This window comes from Populus nigra, chromosome 7 (assembly GCF_951802175.1).
Source record: "Populus nigra chromosome 7, ddPopNigr1.1, whole genome shotgun sequence".
NCBI lineage: Eukaryota > Viridiplantae > Streptophyta > Magnoliopsida > Malpighiales > Salicaceae > Populus > Populus nigra.
In genome coordinates, this window is record NC_084858.1 from 6,921,745 (window position 1) to 6,947,804 (window position 26,060).

At 33.5% G+C, this 26,060-nt stretch overlaps 2 protein-coding genes and 1 pseudogene across 5 annotated transcripts; all 3 read left to right on the forward strand.

The window, feature by feature from the left end:
• Window positions 1-5,425: 5,425 nt before the first annotated feature.
• On the forward strand, window positions 5,426-10,368 carry LOC133699541 (uncharacterized). Of its 4 annotated transcripts, none has more exons than XM_062122831.1 (11): window positions 5,426-5,847; window positions 6,507-6,585; window positions 6,695-6,781; window positions 7,177-7,293; window positions 7,454-7,879; window positions 8,000-8,406; window positions 8,485-8,584; window positions 8,699-8,758; window positions 8,835-8,921; window positions 9,137-9,265; window positions 9,453-10,368. In XM_062122831.1, exons 1-11 carry the CDS (start codon window positions 5,810-5,812, stop codon window positions 9,750-9,752), a joined length of 1,830 nt encoding a protein of 609 aa, XP_061978815.1. In that variant the 5' UTR covers window positions 5,426-5,809; the 3' UTR covers window positions 9,753-10,368. The 4 variants fall into 4 exon arrangements, with proteins under 4 accessions (XP_061978815.1, XP_061978818.1, XP_061978817.1 ...); XM_062122834.1 differs by lacking the exon at window positions 5,426-5,847 and adding an exon at window positions 5,905-5,972; XM_062122833.1 differs by lacking the exon at window positions 5,426-5,847 and adding an exon at window positions 5,919-6,280.
• A 4,273-nt stretch (window positions 10,369-14,641) lies between these two features.
• LOC133699543 (plastid division protein PDV2-like) lies at window positions 14,642-17,597 on the forward strand. The gene is made up of 2 exons (XM_062122835.1): window positions 14,642-15,120; window positions 16,849-17,597. Exons 1-2 carry the CDS (start codon window positions 14,809-14,811, stop codon window positions 17,485-17,487), a joined length of 951 nt encoding a protein of 316 aa, XP_061978819.1. The 5' UTR covers window positions 14,642-14,808; the 3' UTR covers window positions 17,488-17,597.
• A 644-nt stretch (window positions 17,598-18,241) lies between these two features.
• LOC133699544 (non-symbiotic hemoglobin 1-like) lies at window positions 18,242-24,360 on the forward strand (annotated as a pseudogene).
• The last annotated feature ends 1,700 nt before the right edge of the window (window positions 24,361-26,060 follow it).

The window sequence follows — 26,060 nt, forward strand, 5'->3', positions numbered from 1 at the left end:
ACAATATAGGGATCAAATTGTAATTTTTTAAAGTTTAAGGACTAAAATGTAAATTCTAGAATTGAGGGGCCAAATTAAAAATATTCCAAATCAATTATCAAACCGAGATTCATTATCTTTAACCTCATAATAACACTGTTCAGAATCTCAAAAGACATATGAGGGGTCAAATTATAATTTTTCAAGGTTTAAGGACTAAACTGTAATTTTTATAAATCAAGGACCAAAATAAAATTTTGTCATCTTCAATCTCAAAACTATCCTGTCCAGATTTTCCAGCAATGTTGAAATGGATTTTTTAACACATAAAAACAATCAATTTAAACAAATCAACAGATAAATTTTTATTTTTGACCAGATATTTAAAATCAATCATTTATTATTAAATTCTTAATAATCATGAGGTAATCCTAACAAAATAAACTTTAAATTCTTATAAATCCAAATCTTTTCTTTAATCTTTTCATATACAAATATAATATCGAGAGTTTTACTTGTTATTTTTATTTTTTTTTAAATTCAAGACTCAAGATTATAAACTGAAATTTTTAATTTGATTAAAAGATGGTCAGGAGGATAATAAAATTTAGAAGAGAGAAAAATTATATATATATATATATATATATATATATATATATATATATATAAAAGTTAATTTAGGTTGGATTTGAAGTGATTTGAGGGATTACAAATTTGAATCTTACATATCTGATTAATTCAGTGTTAGTAATTGCACTGCCTGACGTACGTGCGTGAAAAAAAAGGCTCTTTTTTTTTTTTTTTTTGGGAGAAAGAAAAACTTTTAATCCGCCATCAGAATCGTAGAAAACTGGAAATGAGAAAGGGCTCAAAAACCAACAGAAGATGCCTTTTGCTGTTCGATCTTCATCATTGGCATTGACTAAGCTGCTTTCTTCATGTGTCTGTTTTTGGGTTTCTATAATACCATTCCACGAGGCTCTTCCTGCATGGCGGCAGCCTTACAGTTTATCTAATCCTAACATGAAGATTCGAACTTCATGTTTAGTTAATTGTTTGAAGCCCATTATCTCTAGTTATAGTTTACCCTCCAATGAAAACATTTTCCATCCCATTGTTATAGAGGTTCGGCACGAGAACATTGGATTGGTTACTGGGTGTTCTTCTTCTTCTCCTCTGATTGTTAGGGCTAAATCACGAGGAGTTAAATTTTCATCATTTTTAGTAAATATATCCATCTTTTTTCTTAGCACACTAAAAGAGAATTCTTATTCCAGTACGTGAAATTTGGTTGAAAACACCAACAGATTGTATAATAAATATATATACAGAGAGAGAGGGAGGGAGGGAGGGAGATGGACTCGCCTTCTAACATCATCTTTTGGAGATCCGATGCTAGTTCCTACAAATTAATGGCTATATCTTGCACTAAATCAAATGTGCTTAGGAGTTTGTAGAGATTTTTGTTTTCTTTTGGGCTAAACAAAAGCAATAAATGCAACTACCACCGTTTTAAATAATCCAGGAAGCATGTCTGTCAGTTTCCTTTGAAAATTGATGCTTGGCTTGCTCAACAACGAGGCTATTGTCTTAAACCGGATCGGGAACCTCTCATGTTACATTGCTCTGCAAATCTCGAGTATTAAGATAATAAAACCTGCTCTCCATCAACTCCAAAAGCTCTTGGATGGAGAGATTTTTGTTAGTTTTGTGCAAACGATGGCCTGTTTGAGAAGTTTAACATTTTTATAATCTACGATTATATGATTGGATTTTCCAAGTTGACTCGTCACCTCGATCCAAAATAGAAACTTCTTGAGATACGATCCATGGTCAAAACCTAGCTCTGGTTCATAAGAGAAAAAAAATGGTACATGTTGTTCAATGTCGAGGGATGCGTTTCTCAAAAGTAAAGAAGAAAATGTCGAGGGAGGTGAGAGCACGTCAACGACATGTAGTCTGGCATCTAATGATTCGTCGTCGGCTGCAAACTTAGAAGCTCTCTTCTTTGAAACAAACGACATGTAGCCCAATGATAAAGGAACAATAAAGGGCATACGATACAAGACGAGCGATACGTCGTCTAACTATATAGCTCAACCGCTACCAAAACAGAAAACCCCACGTGTCAGGTCACAACTGGAATTGCACAAGGATAGCCGAACATGAATATCCTTGAAACTTGGCTGTGGTAGTAATTGAATTTATCTCATTTTTTACTCAAGTCAAACGAGAGAAAGTCTCGGGAAATACATTTTTCATAACTACTATTGCATTATTTATAGCTTCCTTGTTTGTTGCTGCGTAGATTTTTTTTTTCCATAGAAATTTCATGTATCTATATTTTTTTTATTTTATTAAAAATAAATCTTAAATATCTAATTGTTTTTTTAAAAGCTTCAAAGATTGGGTGATAATTCATTTATAGATAGGTAAAGATTGTATCCATATCCGATACCTGTGATAAAATATCAAGCTCGGATAACATAGATTTAGCTTGCTTTTCAAACCCAATGCTTTTGAGCGTGGTTACAAGTCGAGTTCAAGTGAATATAGATATGACAAGTTGCTAAACCTAGCATTTTTAAACTTGTCAGCATGCCGAGCCTAAGTGGATATAAGTCTAGTAAGCTTTCAGACCTACTGTTCTTGGGCTTGGCACTGTGGCGAGCTCAAGTAGATATGAGTTTGACGAGCTGCTAGACCTGATACCTTTGGACTTGGCTGCTCATTATCATACTCATTAATATTGACCTTGGACTTGGCAGTGTGCTAAGCATAAAAGACTAGAAATCATTATAGACCTCCATATTGGATCATAAAACTTCATTTGTTTATTCTTATAACTTTTAAAATAAAATATTAATGTCAGAGATAATATCTTTCATCTCTCATTAATATTATGAATATTTTATCTCACATTAAAGTTAAAGTTAGGGATATAACCCTAATTAATAAATATTATAAAGGTATAAAAACCTTCTAAACTCGTAAGAGATATCTTTCCTACAGGGTTCTAAGAGTATAAATATCTTTAGAATTACAGAGATAAATGGTTTATAATTTTTATTTTTAACAAAAACACTTTTTTAATTTCAGAGTATTTATTATATTAAAACTAAGAATAAATATTTTTGTTCTTAACAATAAATACTCCTTCTCTTTTGATTATTGTAGCAATTTACTTCAAAGTCAATAACTTTATCGGTCCTAGAATCCCTTCCAGAAATTATGTTTTTTTAAGTTACAAATTTTCTACATCAAGTTATAAGTTTCATATATAAATAATGAAAAATAAATTATCTTGCTAAAACTTATAATTAATCCATAATTCAATTACTAAAAAAACCATATTCTTAAGCACTTTATATTTTATAACATCCTCAAAATTATTTTTCATTTAAATCTTGTATTCATACATTGTATATTTGCTAAGAGTTGGTCTCGGCACCCCCTCTCGTCAATCTCACAGGCCTCGTATCCAGGACAGAGGAGCAATCGATCAATCCAGATAAGTATTGGTATTACAAAACCCACGCATTTACAATTTGAAAAAATAAAAAAAGAAAAGAAAAGTGAAATTGGTTGCATGTGACCAATTATTTGAAAATATATTAATAAATTTTATATTAATTAATGGGAGTCGTCAAAGACCCCAGTGACATCCCATGTGGTTAGGCTCGTGTAGGGGTAGCAGTTCACGGGTGAAAAAAACATTATTTGAAAATATATTAATAAATTTTATATTTTTTAATTTTTAATATTAGAATAAAAAATACTAAAATAATATTAATTTAATATTTTATTAAATAAAAAATATTTCAAAAAAAACACCCAAATAATTGTTAAATATTAGTGAGCGTTTGGAAACGCGGTTGTACCCGTATTTCTAAAAAATTAATTTTATTTTTGTTAAAAATTAATTTTTTTATATGTTTTGGATCGTTTTGATGCGCTGATCTCAAAAATAATTCTTAAAAAATAAAAAAAAAATTATTTTGATGATTTCGATACAAAAAATATTTTGAAAAACAACTGTAACCAGACTCTCAAACAGGCAATTTCACCGTTTTTTTCTTAAACGGAATTTGTTTTGATAAGCTGTAAGGAAGAACAAAAAAAGTGGGCAATGTAAAAAAAAACAAAAACCTACCTGTGACTAACAAATTTCAAAAATTATATTTATGCAATAGGGCATTAGTCAATTTTTAACACAAAACTTAGTTTATTTATGTGTCTTTCTTTAACTCCATCACTAATCAAATAAAGGTCCTGGAACTCTAGTTAAACGTGCCACTTCAAAACAATTACCACTAGAGTAGCCGTTAAAACATGTTTTTGGGTTGAAGATCTTTCAACATTGCTATTTTTCTTTTTCTAGCCAATTTCTTCTGTTTTTATTTTATTTATTTATTCCCCTAATCATCATCAATATGGCACTCTACCCAAAATGAAAAGCAAGAAGCTTTCCCCAGCAAGTTTTTTTTTTTTTTTTTTGACCAGACAAAAGGAGCATTGTATGGTTGTATCCAAGCACTGGAAGAAAGGTAGGCGATGGTTAGCCCACCAAAACCTTCATTTCATATCAAAACAATCTGTTGTATTTTCCTTCCCTTTGACCTCTACCTTTCAGCCCTTTTGAGGTTCCTTCACCTTTTGAAAATGCTTCTCTCTTTTTAGTTTTAAAAGACCAACAGCAGCACTGTGTTAGTCTCCATTAGCGCAGAATGTGGTAGCCCTAGCTAGCCACCCTTTCATTGTATGATTGGAAAAATAAAGACAACAGTTGATGAGCATCAACGAAGGATCGCTTGGATTCATATTTGATAGAATTCCCAGCTTTTACTAAAGTATAGTCTCTGCACCTGTTGCAAGTACTTGAATCAGGGGATGAATGGATTGAAATCCAACTGTTATGAATGAAAGAGACACTGTACTTGATTATTTCCGACATCAAAATCATTAAGTAATATCGATTTGGTAGTAATCACACAATAATTTGAATATTTTATATGAGTGGGTCTTGATCTCTTAATTTGTTGTTAATTAATGTATTCATGCTTTCAAAGTTAAATGGCAAAAAAGCCACATGAAGCGCAAAGTTTAAATCTTGTTGAAGCTCAAATCCCATGAACTCTTGCTATATATACATCACAAGTCGGGTTCCCTCTTTGTTTCTTGTCTCCTTCTCCCTCATAAAGCACCTTTTGCCATCACCTTTAAATTCTTATAAGGTAAAGCCATGAACTGATCATTTGCTTCTTTTCATGCAATGCAAAAAGCCCACCATAGCCAAAAGCTTCAAAGGTGGCATTGCTTTCTAAGACAGGGGACTAGCAAAAAATGACAACCCTTTTAAGCACTATCTACCATGGTACTATATGTATACATAGCACTTATCCATAGGCATGTTCATCATACTTGCTATAGTTACGCGCTACATATTAATAGGACAACTGCGTATTTTGGCCTTTGGGGGGCTTGGATAGGTCTGGTTAAAACCCAGATTTGGTTCTTTGGACCACTAGTCTTAGCTCAACTTTTGAAAAGAAAAAACAAGAACCCATTTGCGAGACAAGTCTCTCTCCATACAATGTGGTTCAGTGGCTTGTAAACACAGTTCATTCTGTAACAATTTAATGTTTTTTGGATGTTTCCTTCAAGTAATGTATTTTTCTTTGCTTACTATTCTCAATACTTTCTGGTAGTATTTGCCAAGCATTTAATGCTACTTCACTAAATTCTCAACTGTGGGGTCTAAAGGCACTTGTTTGCCTCAGTGCATGAAGTGAAGTGTCGGTTTGGTTCAACTTTGAAACAGTTCAATTTCATGGAAGTAAGAGTTTCAAGGCACAAGCATTCTAACAGGTACTTAAGTAGCTTTTTTGTTTTCTTAAATATTAAAATCATTATTTTTCCCGCTAGTGCTAGGGCTAGAAATCATAAAGGAAATGGTTTCTGTGGATGGTCAGCAGCTGATACATTTTCTGAATGTAAACATTAATATTGATGCAGCTTCATGTCCATACCTTAACATCTTTAAGCCAACAAATAAGTAGCTTTCATTCTTAAGTTCTATTATGAACACTTTTCTTGCTAATTCTTTGTCTCACATTTATTCTGAGTGTTAAATTGCTGCTACGGTAGAAGCTTAGAAGTTCAAGTTATAGTATATTATGGTTTCTGGCAATGGCTAACAGTTGGTAACCTTCACTTCTTGTCACTTAATAATACTATTGGTGCAGCTTCATGCCCATACTTTCTACATTTTTGGTCCGACAGATACCAGCAACTGTTAATTGTATGGCTCTTACTGCAAGTGATCTTAGAAACCATGAACTGCATTTTTCTTTTGCCTCCATTTTTCTTTTTAGTCAGGGAATGATCATCAAGTTTCACACACTCGTTCAGGTTTTTTCATGTTGAGCTGCTGATGCACCATTTTTTAGGGGGAAAACAGAAGAACTTCTTTTTCATTGATGTCTTTTGATATCTATCTTGACCATTTCTGCTCTTTTCATTGTCAGTGATCCGTTTCAAACGAAAGTTGTTGCTGATAAACAAGAACCAAACGACATCTTTGAAGAGTTTTGTCACCTTAAATCGGTAAGCCTTTACCGCTTGATAGTTAAAAATAAATTCTCTGCCGTTAGTTTACAGGTATTTCTGCTTCTGTTAAGGTTAACTTTGTTTGGTTGTTAATTTTGTTTCACAGAAGCAAATGAGACAGCTTGAGGATGGCATTGAGGCCAAGAAGAGGCAATCTCCTAACACAGAGGCTCAAAGTTCATTAAAGCAAGAGGTGATTACCTTGACCGAAATCCCTCGCAACCGTGTAAACTATATACGAAGCTTTTAGGATTGCATTGTTAGTACTTGCTCAGGAACCCTGTCTATTTCTCCTCTGTAAAATTAGTTACTTTCCAAGGACTACTCTTCAGACGCTTTGCTCTTAGCTTTATGTCACGCATGTCAAGTTTATACCGGAAAAATGGTTGGTCAATCTGTAGAGGAAGCCATGTCCACTTTTGTTTTACAGAATTCACCATTGCACAAGAAAAACACTTCACTGATTCATATTTAAATGTCCACAGCTGAGACTGAAAAGGGAAAACAGAGAAGAGCCTTTGTTATTTGTGATATTTTAGAATGCAACAAGCTTTTCACTTACTGCAAGTTGTTTCCTCTCTTCTGCAGATCCTAGATCTTCAAGACCGATTGCAGGACCAGGTTCTGGTACGCCGTACCTTGGAGAAGGCACTAAATTGTAAGCCTTTTTCCCATGACATCATGACAGATAAGTCAATCCCCAAGGTAAAATTTATAGTTGTGAATCCATAATAAGTTGCATTTTGCTAATGCATATATATATACACCTACTACTTCTATGCACTATAATCACTACTTGTTCATTTAAATGCTCTGCCTGGCTGCTTCTAAAAGCAATGTGACTTTCATTTTACTGAAATTGCAGCCTGCTAAGGAACTGATTAAGGAAATTGCAGTTTTGGAATTGGAAGTGGTGTATTTGGAACGATATCTTCTCTCCCTGTACAGAAAAACATTCGAACAACAAGTATCATCTCTGTCAAACAAAGATGAAAGGGACCATGAGAGATTCAAAATGAGTTCAAACATACATAAAGGAATGTTTCCATCAGTTCCTGGAAATGAGAATGATATAATGTCGGATAAGGACCATTCTGCTGATAATGCAAGTCATCTTACTTCACTGACCAAGGAACGCAATGACACTCGGGGACCGGAAAAACTGCTAGATTCCAGCATTCATCGATGTCACTCCTCAATGTCTCAGCGGTCTATTGGAACTTCTCCAACAACGCGATCAGTAGCCAGAGCAGTAGACTCATGCCATTCTCTCCCACTGTCAATGTTGGAGGTAACTTGATTGAATTGAACTGTTCCTAACAATTATTCCAGCAAGGTTCCAAAACAACTGAACTTTGGTAAAGAATAGTAATTTTTTGTATTTCTCGGTTCTCTGTCCTTGTCTTTTCAGCTAGCTCGGAATGATACTTCAAATGCAATCAGTCTAGCAGATCATCTTGGAACCTCTATTCGCTATGACGTACCAGAGTCGCCGAACTGGCTTTCCGAGGAGATGATCAGGAGAATCTCGACCATATTTTGTGAACTTGCAGACCCGCCTTTGATCAATCCTGATTATGTTTCCTCCAAAATTTCAATCTCTTCATCACCAAATGAGTTTTCATCACAAGGCCATGGTGATACATGGAGCCCACAGTATGGGAACTATTCATCCTTCAATTCATCACTTGACAACCCTTTCCACGTTGGAGCCTCCAAGGAATTCAGTGGACCATACTGCTCAATGGTCAAGGTCCAGCGAATTTGTAGAGATACTCAAAAGCTGAGATATATTCAACATAAGCTACAAGATTTTAGGTGAGTCCAGTGGCCATAGCTGCTAAAATGCACTTTCACCATATGGTCTAATACTATGAGGGTTTAATCCTGTTTCAGGTCACTTGTCTCTCGGCTAGAAGGGGTTAATCCTAGAAAGATGAAACATGATGAGAAGCTAGCTTTTTGGATCAATGTTCACAATGCACTTGTAATGCATGTAAGGTTATGAAGGTCCAATTATGTTATTGTCAATATTCTACCCTGTTCCTTTTTCTGGTTTTGCTTTTGGTCTATGAGCTAATGCAATCTACTGCATTGTGTTGCCCTACAGGCATATTTAGTATACGGCATTCCACAGAATAATATGAAAAGGATGTCCTTAATACTCAAGGTGAGAAAAACTTCTCTGATCATCTTCAAGGAAGCAAGCATGAATAGCATCATTTAAAAGCCGTTGTATGTTTCAGGCAGCATACAACGTTGGGGGTCATACAGTTAGTGTAGACATGATACAGAATTCTATTCTGGGATGTCGGTTGCTCCGTCCAGGACCGGTAAGTCTGCTTCCCTGAAACTTTCTTTTAACAACATTGCCTGCTAGCACGATTTGGTTTCAGTTTTAACTAAGGCTGCCTCAATAATGATGGTTATAGCAAGCCTGTGGTCCCTTTTGAATTCAATTCCTTTGCAAGTCCCAATCCATTTGTGATTGGAATATTCAAGGAATGTTATCTTTGACTGGAGCTGAGTTGCTTTTATCTGGATGCAGTGGCTGCGACAGCTATTTTCTACGAAGACAAAATTCAAGAATGGAGATGGAAGGAAAGCTTATTCTATACATCATCCCGAACCTCGCTTATATTTTGCACTTTGTGCAGGAAGTTACTCTGATCCTGCAGTATGTTCCGCTATTCATATCTTGCAGTGCAAAACAATACTGTTTTATATCTCTAAGGAGCTTAGACATCAGACCTTTGATAAAATTATTCGTTGAAAAGTAACACAAACATGAAAAAAGTATGTCTCCTATAGCTTTCTATACCTTCTTGTGCTCCTTATTGAAGTGATGAATTGCGATTCTTCAGGTTAGAGCGTACACTCCTAAGAGAGTGTATGAGGATCTGGAAGCTGCGAAGGAAGAATACATCCAATCAACATTCATTGTAAATAAAGAAAAGAAACTCCTTCTTTCGAAGATTGTAGAGTCTTTTGCCAAGGATTTGGAACTTTGCCCTGCTGGTCTGGTGGAAATGATAGAGCATTTACTGCCCAATTATTTGAAGAAAAGAATTCAGGAGTGTCAGTACAGAAAATTTGGCAAGAAAATTGAGTGGATTCCTCACAACTTCTCGTTTCGCTATCTCCTTTCCAAGGAATTAGCCTAGTTATCTCATTTCCATCAGTATGGGTGGGATTCCGCATGCTGGAGCTAAGAAGCAGTGCTATTCTTCAACTTATGTCTGCAATATAATGTGGAATGACAGATTATATTCATAACTAAAATCTATGGAACACAAGGTGGTGCCAAGTTGATTTAGACACCAAATTGAAGCGTCTATCTAAGAAGAATGATGATCAAATGGGCTGAAGATAATGAGCTTTGAATCCATCAAACTGAAGGCCAGATCAGAAAAAAGTATACTCTAATAGCTTGAGCTTGTATGATCAGCAATCTTCTTAGAGCAGCATTCTTGTGATTTGGCTGTCATTCCACTTTTCTTATCTACATGATGCAAAGGAAGCAAAAGTTAATAGCATGGTTGTTTCTACTTTGTGTAATATTTATCCATATTGTGTACCATTTTGAAATAGGAATGTCTCGGCAGAGGCTTTTTTTTTTTTTTTTTTTACAAGTATCTTGATACTTTTTCAAATGGCAATTTCACCATCTCTATCCTTGCTTATTTTATTTTATTTTATTATAATTATTATTTTTTCTTAAATGTGAACTCTTAAATTATTGGAGGAAGGATAATGGAATGAGACCTACATTGGTTGCAATCTTTGTGGTTGTGCTAGAGCTTGTTTGAAAATGTCATAAGTTTTGTTTTTAGATATTTTTAAAAGTATGTTTGTCTTGAAAAAAATCAAATTGATGTTTTTTTTTACTATTTTTCAATAATTTTAATGTGCTGGTGTAAAAAAAAACATGAAAAAATTATTTTAATATATTTTTAAGCAAAAAATATTTTGTAAAAATATCTTATATCACAATACCAAACCCGCACTAATTTATCTTTACTCTCTTATTTACAACTTCAAAGTTCAAATGGCTTATCTGGCTATGATACTGTTATACTATTGACTCTCCCTTTTAAGCCTCATTTATTATAAAATATATCTTGTAATCAATTAGTTGGTTACACGTAGTATTGATTTTATTCATATAAAATTTATTTATTATTAATAAGGGTTTTATTTATCGTTAATATTCAATGATGGTTGATTAATAAATCTAGAGTAAATATAAAGTATGTGGAACAAAATGCTTTGCATAAAAAATTATAAAGTTGTTATAATTATGAGATTTTTATTGCATCAAAATATTGTTCCTAAATATTCTTGCTTAATTTTCTATTAAGATTTTACATTGATTAGAGTTGTTGAGATTGATGCATATTATGTTCCTTCCTTTATAAAAGAAAATAGTTGCTCTCATAAACTAGGGTATAAGGAATACTTAAAACTAATAAGTGGATGCTTGTTAGATGACATGTACACTAAACTGACCTGTAAGAGAATTTTATATGAAGAGCTCACTTCTATCTATGAAAAGACTCATGTGATAGTTATGTAAGTAATTCTTAAACTTGAAATCACTAAGCTATCTTATATATGGAGTGTTATATTTTAATCATGATAACACGTTGTCTTAATCAAGGGTAACAAACAAACAAATATTGAGTATCACATAAATTATATAAAGGTATTTGAGTAATCAAGAGAGGATTCATTACCCTAAGTGAATTTGAAAAAATATTTTATTTGTTCTCAATTGGTATTGATCGTGAAATTCTTGGTCAAGGTGGAATGACATTTGAAAAAAAAAATTAAATCTTATTTAAAGAATCAATGACTATAATGTTGAGAACCAAAATGATTTAACAAAGCAGATGCTATAATGTCTAAATCGTAACATTTTTTATGAAGAGATAATAATTGCATTGAGAAACTGTTCACTGAAAGATTTAGTCAAACCACTTATAATTTTTCTAATATTTGAAGGATCATGACAGGTTACTTAGACATTATAATTGATCTTCAAATATAAATCAATCAATTGTTAAATTGATAACAAATTAAATTATTTAATTTATTTAATTCTGTTTTATTTAGGATTATGATTTGGGCCAACTTATTACAAAGCTAATGAGTCATACATATAAAAATCATTGGTCAAAAATTAAAATGGAATGATTAATCAAATGTGAGTTGATTATAAATAAGTTTTAGAAATTAAAAACTAGAATGTAATTAATATAGATATAGTTTTTAAATCCGACCCGGTGATCGACCCGGTCTAATGATCGGGTCACGGGTCAGATGGGTTGACCCGGGTTAACCCGGGTCAACCAAAAAAAAAATCCCAATAAAGTAAGCCTTCTCCTCTCAGTCTCTTTGCTTCCAGGGTTGCCCATTGGAAACCATCCCCAAGATCCATTAGCCATAGATGGAGCCAGAAGGAAGAGATGATTCGACTTCGTTCTTTGTCTTAATCCCCCCTGAACCTCATCTACATCACAAATGGGTACAAGTTCCTTTATTGAATGGAAAAGGTGGAATTTCGATGAAGGATAAGCCCATTGTGAGCGGAGATTATTTAGTATACGTGTCAACACATGAAAACCCAGGCGAGCCAAGGACGAGTTGGGCTGTAGTGTACACAACCGAGTTAACAACCGGGGTGACTCGAAGACTCACCCCACATGGAATTGCTGATTTCAGCCCTGCAATCTCTCTTTCAGGCGTTTACACAGCTGTCGCCTGTCGCTTCTTATGGAGAGAGAGGATGGAGCGGTGAAGTGGAGGAACTTAGCACAAACATCTATATATTCTTGACTCGTGATGGGACTAACCGAGTTAAGGTGGTCGAACACGGAGGTTGGTTGAGTTGGGTCGACGAGTCCACCTTGTAGTTCCACAGAAGAAGTGTAGAAGATAACTGGATAAGTGTTTATAAGGCGACTTTACAGAATTATGGACCGATCTCGATTGAGTCAGTGATCGTCGAGCGAGTTACACCACCTGGTCTTCACGCGTTCACCTCGACTGCTTCTCTAGGTAACAAGAAGTTTATAGCAGTAGCCACGAGAAGATGAAGAGCATGACAGTTGCAAAAAAAAGGCCGGTCTCAGCTGTGTTTACCCGGGTCGACCGGGTTCCGGGTTAACCCGCCGGGTCGACCAGGTTTCACCGGACCAAATCCCCGGCTGCTTTTTACTTAGACCCAGCCCAGCCCCAAGCCCTGGTCCACCGGGTCCCGGGTCAACCAGCCGGACCAAGCCGAGTTTCAAAACTATGAATATAAGAGATTATAATTCTAGACCTAGAAAAAAACCAAGTAGGGGCTTGATTCAATAAATTTCTAAAATTATCCTAAAATAATATATGTAATATTATTTGAGGGGTAAATTGATATTTTACAATTTATAGGGTTTTTAGGTTTCTCTATAAATATAATGTCATGTCTTTTATTTTCTGTACATGACATTAGATGACAATACATAAGAGTACAATACAAAAACATCTAAAACACTAAAGAAATGAGCTAGTACTCGAAGATATAATAACAATTTGTCTCTCCTAAAGGGTTTAAAAGATTTTTTACTGATAGTTCATGTAGATTACTGTTAGAGATCGGACATTTATATGACTTACAATTTACAACAACTCAGTTTTAAAGTAAATATTCAAAGTAAAAAAAAACAAATCTAATATTCATATAATTTTGATATAAACCATAAATAATTTTAGACTTTATATAATGGATTCCTTGAAACTAGAAAATATAAATTTACATTTATTGTTTTTTTCCCGTGTGAATGCATCTATGAAAACCCAACATCAACCACCAATAACTGTCCTTTTTTGACCAAATGAAAAAAACAAAGAGAGAAAAGGTCACAAGATAATATAACGTTACTTGCTAGCTTTATCCGACAGAGAACAAGTTGCCTCCCAGCTAGAATGAAGGGAAAAAGTTTCAAAATTCAGAAAAATATAGGATTCTCCAGAGTCTTGGTCAAAATTACAGATGCACTGCTCCAGGACGGACTTGCCCTCGTAAAGAATTTTGGAAAATAAATTAAATAACAACAAAATAAGAACAAAAACCTTGCTCTCAGGTCACATGTGCACCACAGGCCAGTTGCAGGGGCACCTTTTCTCTTAGCCACACAAGCACAACACCCTTTCTTTCTCTCTTTTTCCTTTGAAGCTCCATATCCTTCAAAAACAAAAAAAATTCATTTGTTCTATTAGAATTGTTCAACATAAAATATCAATTCCCTGCAAAATAGATGTGTTTAGTGAAAAAAAGGCATAATTTTAATGGAATTCATAAATAAATATAGATGAAAAGACTCCATTGACAATTAATGTAGTATAAGAATCAAAATGGAAATAATTTATTTTGGAATAAATCAAGATTACCTAAATAATTGATAATATTGTTAAAGTTTTGCGACAACACAATGTATTTGTAGATTTTGAGTGTAAATTGAAGATGTTTTAGAGTGTTGTTACTTTTCAAAATACTTTTCATTTATAAAAATATCAAATTTTTTTATTTTTTAAAAATTAATTTTGATATCAGCGCATTAAAATAATCTAAAAACACCAAAAAATATTGATTTAAAATAAAAAAAATCAAAAAATCAAAAACACTTTTAAAATAAAAAACAAATAAAAACAAATAATAATAAAAAAATATTTCACATGGAAAATAAATGAACGACTGACGGTTAAGAGAAAAGATAATATAATTTTATAAAGCTAAAGATTGACTTTCTCCAAGAAGGATTTTGCCCACCAAAATATCTACTCCTACAAATACTAAAAAAATCTCTTAAACAGCACAAAATGGCCCATACGCAACACTGTTTTTTGGCGGCTCTGATTCCCGTCGTTTGCTTTTGCCTTCATTTTTTTTTAATTTTTTATTCTTTTCATCAAATTAAATTTTTTTAATATTAAAAATAAATTTTAAAAAATAAAAAATATATAAATTTTAATATATTTTTAAGATAAAACATATACCACCGTCACGATACAAACCCTATTAAAATCTCAAACACTGACACGATCATATACACTACCAAAATCTCAAGCAACAAAACCCTTGAAGTTAAAAAAACCTCCACAACACAATACAAACACTCAAAACTCCGAAGTCCATTTCTTTTTGCAATGCCGACAAAACCCATTTAGAGAGAAACAAAAATGGAAGATGAGGGAATTGAAGCTGTGCTGGCCAAAGCCATAGACTTGAGATTAAAGATCAGTAATTGCATCCATAGAGCAACCACCACCAGCATTACCAGCAACAAAAAGACTCCATCTTTCGAGGAAGAGGAGCAAGAAAGTGAGGGTCTTGGAGAGAAAGGATGGAAGAAAAAGAGTCCTGAGAATTCAGAATTTCTTGATGGGGTTTCATTGAGTGAAGCAGAGGAAGGAGAGGATGACGAGACCGAGAGGCTTTTGCTCATCCGTGATGCTCTTGAGTCCCTTGAGAGCCAGCTCTCTAACTTGCAGGTTTCTTTCTTTTTCTATGATTCTAATTTCTATGCTCTTGTTAAAGGTAGGGTTTTTGTTGTAAAAACCGAACTTTGGTGACACTCAGTGTGTTTTTAAGAAAGAATATAGGAGACCCATTTGTTTGTCTTTGATGAGTAATAAATGAAACTTGTAAATTGGGTTTTTGGTTCACTGTGGAGATCGTGCTTCAAAGTTTATGATTGGGAGTGGGAGTGAGTTAGAGGGTTAGGTTTTTAAGGTCGGGGCTGCTTTACTGTTTATTTTTGGCTTTTTTTTAGCTGAATTGCTGTAAGGAACTTGATTCTTGTGATTGTTTGTCTTGAATGATTTTACACGGTACTTAGCAGTTGGGAGATTTTGTGCTTATGAAAGTAGAGATGTAGCTTCTTTTTTTCTAATCATCATGGATTAATTTATATTTGTACATTATGGGAAATTTCCATACTTAATCTTACAAATTGTGCTTAACTTAGTGTGTGTTTGAGATTTTGGTTTGGAGTATTTTTAAAATAGCTTTTCGCTCGAAATGCATTAATTTTATTTTTTTTCAGATTTTTTTTTAAATATCAACATATCAAAAATCATAAAAAAAACGCAAAAAAAAAAAAACAATTTAATACTTTTTTAAGCTAAAAGCACTTTTGAAAAGCATCCAAAAGTAGAAGCAGAAACTCTCTCAACACTCCCTTATCCTTTGCAATGTAATGCAACTAATTGTTTGGGTGACCTTGTTCTCTTGAATCTATGCTGGGTTCACTTGATCTTGTCCTTAAATCATTTGGGCAAGCACCTATAATTCAAGATTGCGGCAAGCAAAAGATTATTGTCTGAAAGCTTAGCGTGTTTGCAAGTTGCAATGGTTGTTATATATCGAGCTCTAACTGCAATGATTTCAGTGTTCTTGTATGTTTGTAGTGGATGCCCATAACAATGACAATGAGTTGAACTGGTTTAAGATTGATTTTGTTGGTAGAAATTGTTTTTTGCTACTACTTAATAATTGCTGCCTGATCTTGGCAAGAATTCAGTTTCACGTCTGCTAACGCATGGATGCTATCTCATTTGATGGATTAACTTGTAAACATGTACAGGGGTGTCAATTATGGAAGTATGTTTGTCCTTCATCAGAATGTGCTCTATCTCCACAGGGTTTTCCTGTGCATATTATGAACTAGTAAAAGGGCATGCTACTAAAACTTGATCGTTGAGACTTGAGACCCTTGTCCATGTTGAAGTGGGTGTCAGGCTCACATGGACAGTGATGTTGTAGAGTACTTGTACTATCTGATAAATCAGTTTTGTTGTTTTCTGTTCTGTGAACCTTAAACAATCTTTCATTTCATGAACTGATCATGACATCCTATCGGGGTTAACTTCATCATGCTTTGAAGTGCGATATTCCAATCATTGTTGCACCCTTTGACTTTTCAGTACATGCATCCTTTTCTTTTTTCTTTAATGTAATTTCCTTCCTCTTGTGTGCAAGTGTGTGTGCAGATAATGGGTTGGCATGAGGGTTAACTGCAGTATAAATAACTTGTGATTAACAGATAGTGGGCTTTTTGAGTCCAAAGTTTCTTGGTATTATTCCTGCATATGGGTGTTATCTAAAATCAATATGTAATACTTCTTTATCTAATAGAAGGACATGTATAGAGACAAACTTCTGTGAGATGGAATACACAATGGTTAAGAACTTTTTACTTGTTTTCCTCTGGTGGCCAGGCTCTGCAGCAGCAGCAACATTATGAAAAGGAAGTTGCCCTTAGTGAGATTGAACATAGCCGCAAAATATTATTGGATAAGCTTAAGGAGTACAGAGGGGAAGACTTGGAAGTAATAAAGGAAGCCTCTGCATTCGCTGGGGAAACAGTGGAGCACAACAATGACCTCTTGCTTCCTCCTTATCCCAGCCGCCATCCACAGTCCCTGGGTTTAAACAGTCGATATCTGTATCACTTTCCTTCCACACGCAATTCCAATGGAATAATCGCTGGTGAAGCGAAGAGGCATCTGGATGAGCCAGAAGGCAATCAAGCACAAACTGCATCCAAAAACATAAGAAAAGGGTTGGGACATTTCATAAGTGCAGCAGCCAAGACCGTGATTACCCTTGTTGGAGTAATTTCAGTGTTAAGCTTGGCAGGTTTTGGACCCGGCATTGGGAAAAAAGGTGCTCCTCTTAAGGTTTTGGGCTTGTTTCAGCAACCAGCACTTGAAGAGAGGAAAGAAGCCGTTCAATGCCCACCTGGGAGAATTCTTGTGCTGGAAGATGGTGAAGCCCGGTGTGTTGTGAAAGGAAGGGTGGCAGTTCCTTTTAATTCATTGGTTGGAAAGCCTGATGTAAACTATGGGAGTGGTTAGTTTCATCTGGTGTCTATCTTTATTCTCTCTTTTTGAAAGTTTTGTAGATTAATTGTCTAGCGTTTGTACAGTACCTTTTTCATTATAAAGTGAAGAAAGAGTTTGCGTCACTGGTCTACAGTGTTAATGATCCTTATTGCATTCAATAATTGGAATTCCTGTATTCCAGATCAGAGAAGCTACGTTATTAGATCCTAATAGAAATTGTTTGCTTAACAAATTATACAAAAACTCTGTTCGTTGCAGTCGTTGTCTTTTTTTTTTTCTTTTTTTTAATGTTCAAATTTATTGCGTTTATCCTGAGGGCGTGCTAGCATCAGCTAACAGTGTATCGAATGTGGTTTCTCTCTGAATGCCATGGCCTCCTCGATTGAGCCTTGGAAGCATGAACTGCAGAAAATCTTGACCCCTGGATGGACTCTGAATGCCATGGACTCTGGGCCATTATTGGTTCTACAACTCTAGCAGCGATGCAAAGATTAGTTTCAGTCTATAATTCTTTCCTCATATTCTACTTTCCTTGGCCTTTTCTCTGAATCCAGATTCTTGTTCCAGCTTGGTACATGTCCAAGATAAAAGAAAAACTCAAAATAATCAGCAAGTCCAAATCATGTTTGTCTTATTTCAACAAATCCTTTGTCCCAGGTCATGCATTCTACTGGAATGACACCACCAGATATAAAAAATAAAGTTGGCCCCGCCACAACCTGAAAGGTTCATATATAAATTTCTTTGGTTCCAGCCATCTGGAAAAGCCAAAGTTTTTCTATTAATAACAGAGCCTAACTGGTGAAGCTGCTTTCCATAGATCTATGCCAGTGCTTCAAAATTTCAACTGTTTATTTTCACTGTTACAAAGTATTTCTTCCCTTGTTCTTCTTTGTCACTGTTACAAATTCACCAGACAACGAGTCTATATAACATCAGCACTCCTACTTCAAGAGCTGCTATGATCCTCTCTAATGGTTAGTATCTTTTGCTTTCCATCACATTTTCTTGACTTCTTTAATTTATATTGTAAAAAACTAAACTAAAACTTACAGCTACAGGCATCAAGAAATGTGACATAAGAGATGTCTCTAAGCATTATGTAATGCAAAAATCTGGTCTAAGATTTTTGCATCAGCAATCCATGGAGTTATCATGGGTCAGGAGGGAGGGATCACTACATGGGTTTGTATGCAGAACTCCAAAATATTCTAGAAGTAGCTTTCTTTTACCCCTCTGTCTTTGTGGTATTCATTTTATTATATGCCAATATGCAAAGGTGTGGAGAGGAGCAGAAGATTAGAAGTGCATTTAGTGAAGAGCAGGAAGCTCTGGTGGTCAAATAATGGAATTCCATGAAGAAGAATGCTGGAGAATTGGGCCTGGAGTTTTTTTTTTTTTTTTTGAAGTGATCATTAATCTTGATAATAGAACTAATTATATTCTTAAAATTTTGATGAAGTTCTTCTGGTAACTTTAATTTCCAAGTGGGTTTGAGATCTGATCTTGAGTGAACGTTGAATGCCATCGTTTTGATTTTGCATGATCTTTGAGATTGCACCATCTGCAAAGAAGCTGTTCTTATTAATATAGACTAACAGCCTAGCCTAGCCTAGCCCCTGGTTTTTGGACATTTGGTTGCTGGTCACTGCTGCAAATTATTAACATAGACTAACAAGACTGGCTTTCAAAAGCCACGAAGGGTAAATATCATCTTCTCTGGTTTTGGCTATATAAATGAGCTACTATCCGAGATGTGCACCAACAACCGAACCCATTTATCAAATCAACAACCAGTCACATTCTAAATCAGTTGGCCACTATGAGTACCTTGGAGTTCAAGGCTTTCAATGAAAGAGCAAGAAGCACTTGTTGTTAAGTCATGGAGTGTAATGAAGAAGAATGCTTCAGAATTGGGTCTTAAATTCTTCTTAAAGTAAGTCGGTCTTGTCCTTTTTTATATTTTCCTTTGCACTGACAAATTCAGGTCATGTAGTTTATGTTGGTGTAATTTGTAAATAAATAAAGAAAAAAAATAAATTTATTCCACGTCGGAAAGAAACACTCTTTTCCAAGTGTTTATAAGTATGAGTTTCTATTGTGTAGTATATTAAGTAAAAGCTATGGTAAAAAGACTTTCCTAGTGGGTTTTCTAATGTTATTATATGGACATTTATAATATCAAAAGATTTTGATGTGATTATTTGTCTCTACATAGATGACATGTTAATATTTAGCACCAATATGATTGGAATAGTTGAAATCAAAAGTATCTCATTTCTATCTTTAAAATGAAAGATCTTGGTGAAGTAGATACAATTTTAGGTATCAAGGTTAAAAAACATAGTAGTGGCTATACACTTAATCAGTCACATTATATTGAGAAAATGCTTGATAAGTTTAAGCAAGTTTAAGCATCTCAATATAAAGAAGGCTAATATCCTCATTTAACTGTAGTATGAAGTTAAATTATTATTATGATAAAACGGTAGCACAACTAGAATATACTAGTGTCATCGAAAGTTTTATGTATGTTATGTATTGTACAAGACTATATATAACTTTTGCTATATGCAAGTTATCAAGATATACAAGCAAGCCGAATATAAATCATTGGAAGGCTATATTGCAAGAGTCTTTGGTTATCTAAAAAGAACAATTAATTTAGGCTTGTTTTATTCTGATTTTCCAACTGCGATGAAAGGATATTGTGATGCAAGTTGAATAACTAGTTAGAATGATAATAAATCCAGATTAGGATGGATTTTCTCACTTGGAAGAGATGTAATATCTTGGGCAACTAAAAAACAAACGTGCATCTCTCATTTTATAATGAAATCAGAATTTATTACTATGGCTGTTGCAGGTAAAGAAGTAGAATGACTAAGAAATATGTTATTAGATATTAAGTTGTGGCCACAACCTCTGCCAGCTATTTCTTTATACTACAATAGTGAAACAACTATGTCTCGAGCTTATAATAACATTTATAACGGTAAGTCAAGACATATAAGCATTCAATATGGATATATTCGAGAGTTGATTACAAATGAGGCAATCATCATTGTCTATGTGAAGTATGTGAATAATTTAGCAGATCCGTTCAAAAAAAAAAACTATCTAGAGACATGGTACAAAAAACAACTAATGGAATGGGGTTGATACCCATTATTAAAGATACCGATAATAGAAACCCAACTTCGGATCAACAAGACGTTTATCTCTAAGTTTAATGGGTAATAACAAGTTATTGTTTAATATTTGTTGGACACTGATAATTAATTTTAGATCCTATTCTGAGATTATTCAGTGTATTCTATTACGTAAAGGAGGATGAGTGTAGGCTTTTAATGGAATTTAAAATCCGTGTTTAATATAATAGAGACATATATAATTCCACCTATATGAATATAGAAGTGGTGCCGTTTTTGACAAGAGTTAGGATTTTCTCTTGTAAATATTCATGAAAATAAGATTTTAGCATATGACCATAATAGTGCTAAACAATTGTTAACCTCTTTAAGAATTTGGATAGTATTATGTGTGTAGTATCTTTTATTCTATAACAAAAGTTTTGGTTTAATCTGCGGACACCAATAACTTTAATAGGATTCAAGTTCTAACACTAATTGAAGGTTTAAATTGCAAAATACCTTTTGGAAGCATAATTTTATCAAGTGAAAAGACATTCATTACAAACTAGTGGAGGATTGTTGGTGTAGTTTGTAAATAAATAAAGAAGAAGAAAAAAAATCTATTCCACATTGGAAAGAAACACTCTCTCCTAAATTGTTTATAAGTGTGGGTTTCTATTATGTAGTAAATTAAGTGAAAGTCATGATGAAAGGACTCGCATAGTAGGCTTCCTAATGTTATTATATAGACATTTATAATATCAAAAAATGGCACTTGGACACTTGAAACTTGACACTTAATATGTCAATGAGATTAAATCATTTTTGAATTAATTTCTTTAATTTTCATAATTAATTTTGACATTTGTGATTGTTGAGATAAAACTAAAAAAGATCTATTCAATTTAATTTAAAATATAATTGTTTCATTAACAGTCATATATTTTCATTTACTGTCATAATATTAAAAGATATAATGTTTCATTATAATGTTTTCAAGTTTATTAAAACTTATTACTACACAATAAACAATTGACAATAAAAAATGAATTTTCTATTCTTTGTCTAATCTTTTCATTCTTATAGAGGTTTAGAGGGCTTAGTTGTATTTTAGAAGTGTTGTCTCTATGTGGGACAAATAAACACCTTAAAGACAGTGTTTTCATGCCTCTAAGCCAACTCCTTATTTATTTCCATCTTAAACTATTTATCTAGCAACTTATAGTATGAGTTGCTTATTGTAGCATTGATTGGTAATTTGCAAGATATTTGAGATTGCACTATCAACACAAAAATTATTCTCGTTCTTGAGAGACTTAAATGTTCATGTTGAGCAGATTTCAAAACTCATGCCCTCATGCTATGTCAGTCTTTACCAAGGTAATGATAAATCCATGTTTTGTACTATGTTGTTATTCTTTTCCTTCACCAAGTTTCAAATTCATGTTTTGCTAGCAAAAATATACACTGCAATGTTTTGTACTATGTGATATTACAGACTTGTGAATCAACAATCCAACTAATAAATGCTGGGAAAGTAATAGTAAGAGAGTCTAGCTTGAAAAAATAAGGAGCCATCCACTTTAAATATGGTGTAGTTGATGAACACTTTAAGGTATAATTGTTTAATCATCAACCAGCTATCAAATTAAAATAAATTGGCAACAATCACAATTCTTTTTGGTATGGTAACAAATATATCCACTTAAAAAATTATTATATCTAATTTAAGATTTTTTGTTTAGCAATATATCTAATTCAAGAATTAAACTAGTGTTTATAAGTCATACTTTATTTAACTTTGCCCATGTAAATGTTGACAGAATGGTTAGAATCCCAAATACCTTTCTTTTTAGAATGTGTGGATTATATATAGGCAAACTGCTAGTTATACAAGGAAACTTAAATTTATATATACTAATTATCTAGAGTGATTTAGGAAGCTATACATAGTAAACAAATTGTTTCCTATTTATGAGAGTATATACATTCTATATTAATAGCTATTAACAAGGTATAATTTATAGCTTTCTATTGACATACCCCTTCAAATTAATGTGGGTTATCCATAAGCATCGATTTATCTAAAAGAAAATTATGTCATTGTCGTGTAATAGCCTTAGTAAAAATAGCTTCTACTTGAAGATTACTAAATACATGAGGAAGAGAGATAGTCCTAAATCAACCTTGATATGTTTAGTGCGTTTATGGGAGATGGGATTAACTAAAATGTGAATGACACTAGTATTATCCACATACAAAGAAGTAGGGCCATATGGAAAGAAGCCAAGTTCAGCTAGTAGCCCTTGAAGCCAATATATCTCAGCGTAAGCTTGGGATATGGCCCTATATTTAGATTCAGTAGAGGACTTATAAACACGATCATGTTTCTTGCTTTTCCAAGAAATAAAAGTCGGACCAAAAAACATACACCAACCCGAAGTAGAACGTCAAGTGTCACTACAACCAACATAATTGGCATCATTATATGCTACAAGATCAAATGAAGTACCAGCAGGATATAAAAGTCCCTGCAAAGTTGTACTATGGACATAGCGAATGATTCGATGAACTGCAACCATATGACGGTGCCGAGGAGAAGTCATAAACTGACTAACCTGTTGGATTGCATAAGAAATATTAGGTCTAGTAATTATAAGATAAACCAAGCTTTCAACCAACATTTGATAGGCCACGAGTTCTAATAACAAGTCACCTTCTTCTTCGCGTAGCTTGAGATTTATTTCCATAGGAGTATCAAGAGGATAAGAGTCCTGGAGACTAACAATAACCACCAAATTTTGGGCATACTTGTGCTGTGACAAAAAAATACCATGTGAACCAGTAGTAATTTCCAGACCAAGAAAATATATAAGATATCACAAATCTTTCATGTGAAAAGAGTCTTGTAAATATTGTTTTAATTGAGAGATCATAATCGAATCAGTACCTTTGATGATTATATCATCAACATACACCAAAAGAATGACAACATCAATCTTAATTTTGCGAAGAAATAATGATGCATCATACTTGCTTTTAAGAAAAACAAACTTGAGTAGAGTATAAGTAAATTTCTCATACCATGCACGAGGAGCCTGTTTGAGACCATATAAAGAGCGACGCAACTTGCACACTGCTAAAGTAGGGGTCGAAAGTAAATATGCAGGAGGACACATATAAACACTTTCCTTGAGATCCCATGAAGAAAAGCATTCTTCATATCCATTTAGTGTAAACCATAATTTCAAGAAGTGGCAATAACTAACATTGTATGAATTGTGGTCATTTTGTCCACTAGAGCAAAAGTTTCCTCATAATTTACTCCATATTCTTGATTATTTCTAAGTGTTACTAAGTGATTTTGTCCACTAGAGCAAAAGTTTCCTCATAATTTACTCCATATTCTTGATTATTTCTAAGTATTACTAAGCAAGTTTTATACTTGTCCAAATTACCATAAGACTTAACCTTAATAGAATAGACCCACTTACATCCAAGTGGAGTTATATGCTCGCAAGACAATCCACCCCTTCGCAAGTCATATTAGCCTCAAGAGCATATAGTTCCTCATGTATGGCCTACTTCCAGCATTTTTCTTTGATTGCTTGTAAGTAACCAGTAGGAATAGTAATAGAAGATAGAGTAGTTAACAATTAAGAAAGTTGTACCAGAAATAAAGAATGCATGGAGAGAAGCATATGATCAGCTAGTTGCGGCTATTAAAATAGAAATGAAGCCCTCTTCCTAGATTTCTTCAATGAATTGAACTTTGCAATAATGTATATAATTAATTAGTATATTAAGCATGTATGCTTATGCCAACCTTTGTTTACCAATGTTTAGGAACATGATGTATAAGCTTTTTCTAGGAAAATAAATTTTTATTTTATTTATTTTATTTTCTATTATTATGTTTTTCTAATTTTCTCTCTTATTTAAAGAGAATAGTTTTTTCTATTTTATTTTTTCTATTTAGTATTGTTAGAGTTTTCTAGTTTTTTCAATACAAAAGGTTGTTATAACTTTTTCACAAGTGAAGACATGGATGATATAAAATTAAAATTTTAAAAATCTTCTTATAATTATAAAGTTCTTAGTCTTTGAGCATTTTAATCTGGAACAAATCATGTTATTCTTTGCTCTAGTTTATATGAGTTAGTATCAAAGCTCAATTATTCATGGTGGTTTTGGATGAAGGTCGTTAAGAATGTGTATCAGAGCCTAACTATTCTTGATAGTTAATTAATCTGTGTTGTTGAATAATCATGGATGAAATAGATCGCATAACATTATGTATTTGTGTAGGAGGGGGTGAAGAGGTTCCTATTGGAAAAAATATAATCCAAGAACTAGCATGTTATTCTCGTCTATGTCAGCTGCTGTTATTAGAAATCCTAGTTGTGGGATTCATGGTGATGTGATCCATACAAAGATATTGTGTTAGAGATCCATGATAACGTGACTCAAATATAAAAGGATATTCATGGTTGTTGAAAGTTGCTGACTAAGGTTTGAACTCAAGGACGAGTTCCTTTTAACTCAAGAAGAATGATGTATAAGTTTTTTTAGGAAAATAAATATTTTTCTTAGTTAATTTTTATTTTTGTATTATTATGTTTTTTAGTTTTTTCTATTTAAAGAGAATAATTTTTATATTTATATTTTGATTTAGTAATATTATGGTTTTCTAGTTTCTCCAATAAAGGGTTTTAATAACAGTTTACAAGGCGAAAATATGAGCAAAATAAAATGAATATTTTAAAAATCTTCTTATAATTATAATGTTTTTAATTTTTAAAGTTTTTAACTTGTAATAAATATTTTCCCTACCATTATTAGGTTTTTTCCCCTGCTTGGCTGCTGGCAATGGTTGAATAATCTTATTTTCTTAACGGTGCGAGGAATCCATAAAGTTATAAAATCCTTTCTCAAAAACAAATTATAATAAAATAAAACCCATATACTGTTGGAAGACCGTTTTATCACTACATACAGGTGTTAATTACCTTCAAATAGCTAGCAAACGCCACCGTTTTCCCTTATCCTACGCTTCCAAGCTCTCATGAGAGTTATAATCTTGGCAGATATTTTTTTTTAATAGGTGGGCCCGCGAATGAAATTTTTTCAAAGACTTTAGGGTTGATGCAGAGAAAATCGAAACCATAGGAGCTGAAATGTGACAATCCTGAAGTGTAAGGACTAAAATAGAACTTAGCCTTGCTTTCTTTGATGAATGGACGTGGGGTATGTTGATAATATAGACACTAAACTGCGACTTGATGGGACGTCTGGACGTTGGAGGGATGTGTCGTGCTCTTTCTTACCAGCTGCTTATTAGAGACCCCACACGTGATAATCATACCGTCAATATCCTCCGTCCGGCGGAGCAGTTTGTAACTGTATTATAAACGGCGTTTTTTTAAAATTTTGATTTTTTTATATTTAAAA

Excerpts from the sequence above, each read along its gene's own strand:
- LOC133699541 (XM_062122831.1), top strand. The coding sequence starts at position 5,810 with ATGGAAGTAAGAGTTTCAAGGCACAAGCATTCTAACAG. Across the intron at positions 5,848-6,506 it reads AGGCACAAGCATTCTAACAG|TGATCCGTTTCAAACGAAAG; the intron begins GTACTTAAGTAG and ends TTTCATTGTCAG. Across the intron at positions 6,586-6,694 it reads AGTTTTGTCACCTTAAATCG|AAGCAAATGAGACAGCTTGA; the intron begins GTAAGCCTTTAC and ends TTTGTTTCACAG.
- LOC133699543 (XM_062122835.1), top strand. The coding sequence starts at position 14,809 with ATGGAAGATGAGGGAATTGAAGCTGTGCTGGCCAAAGCCATAGACTTG. Across the intron at positions 15,121-16,848 it reads GCCAGCTCTCTAACTTGCAG|GCTCTGCAGCAGCAGCAACA; the intron begins GTTTCTTTCTTT and ends TCTGGTGGCCAG.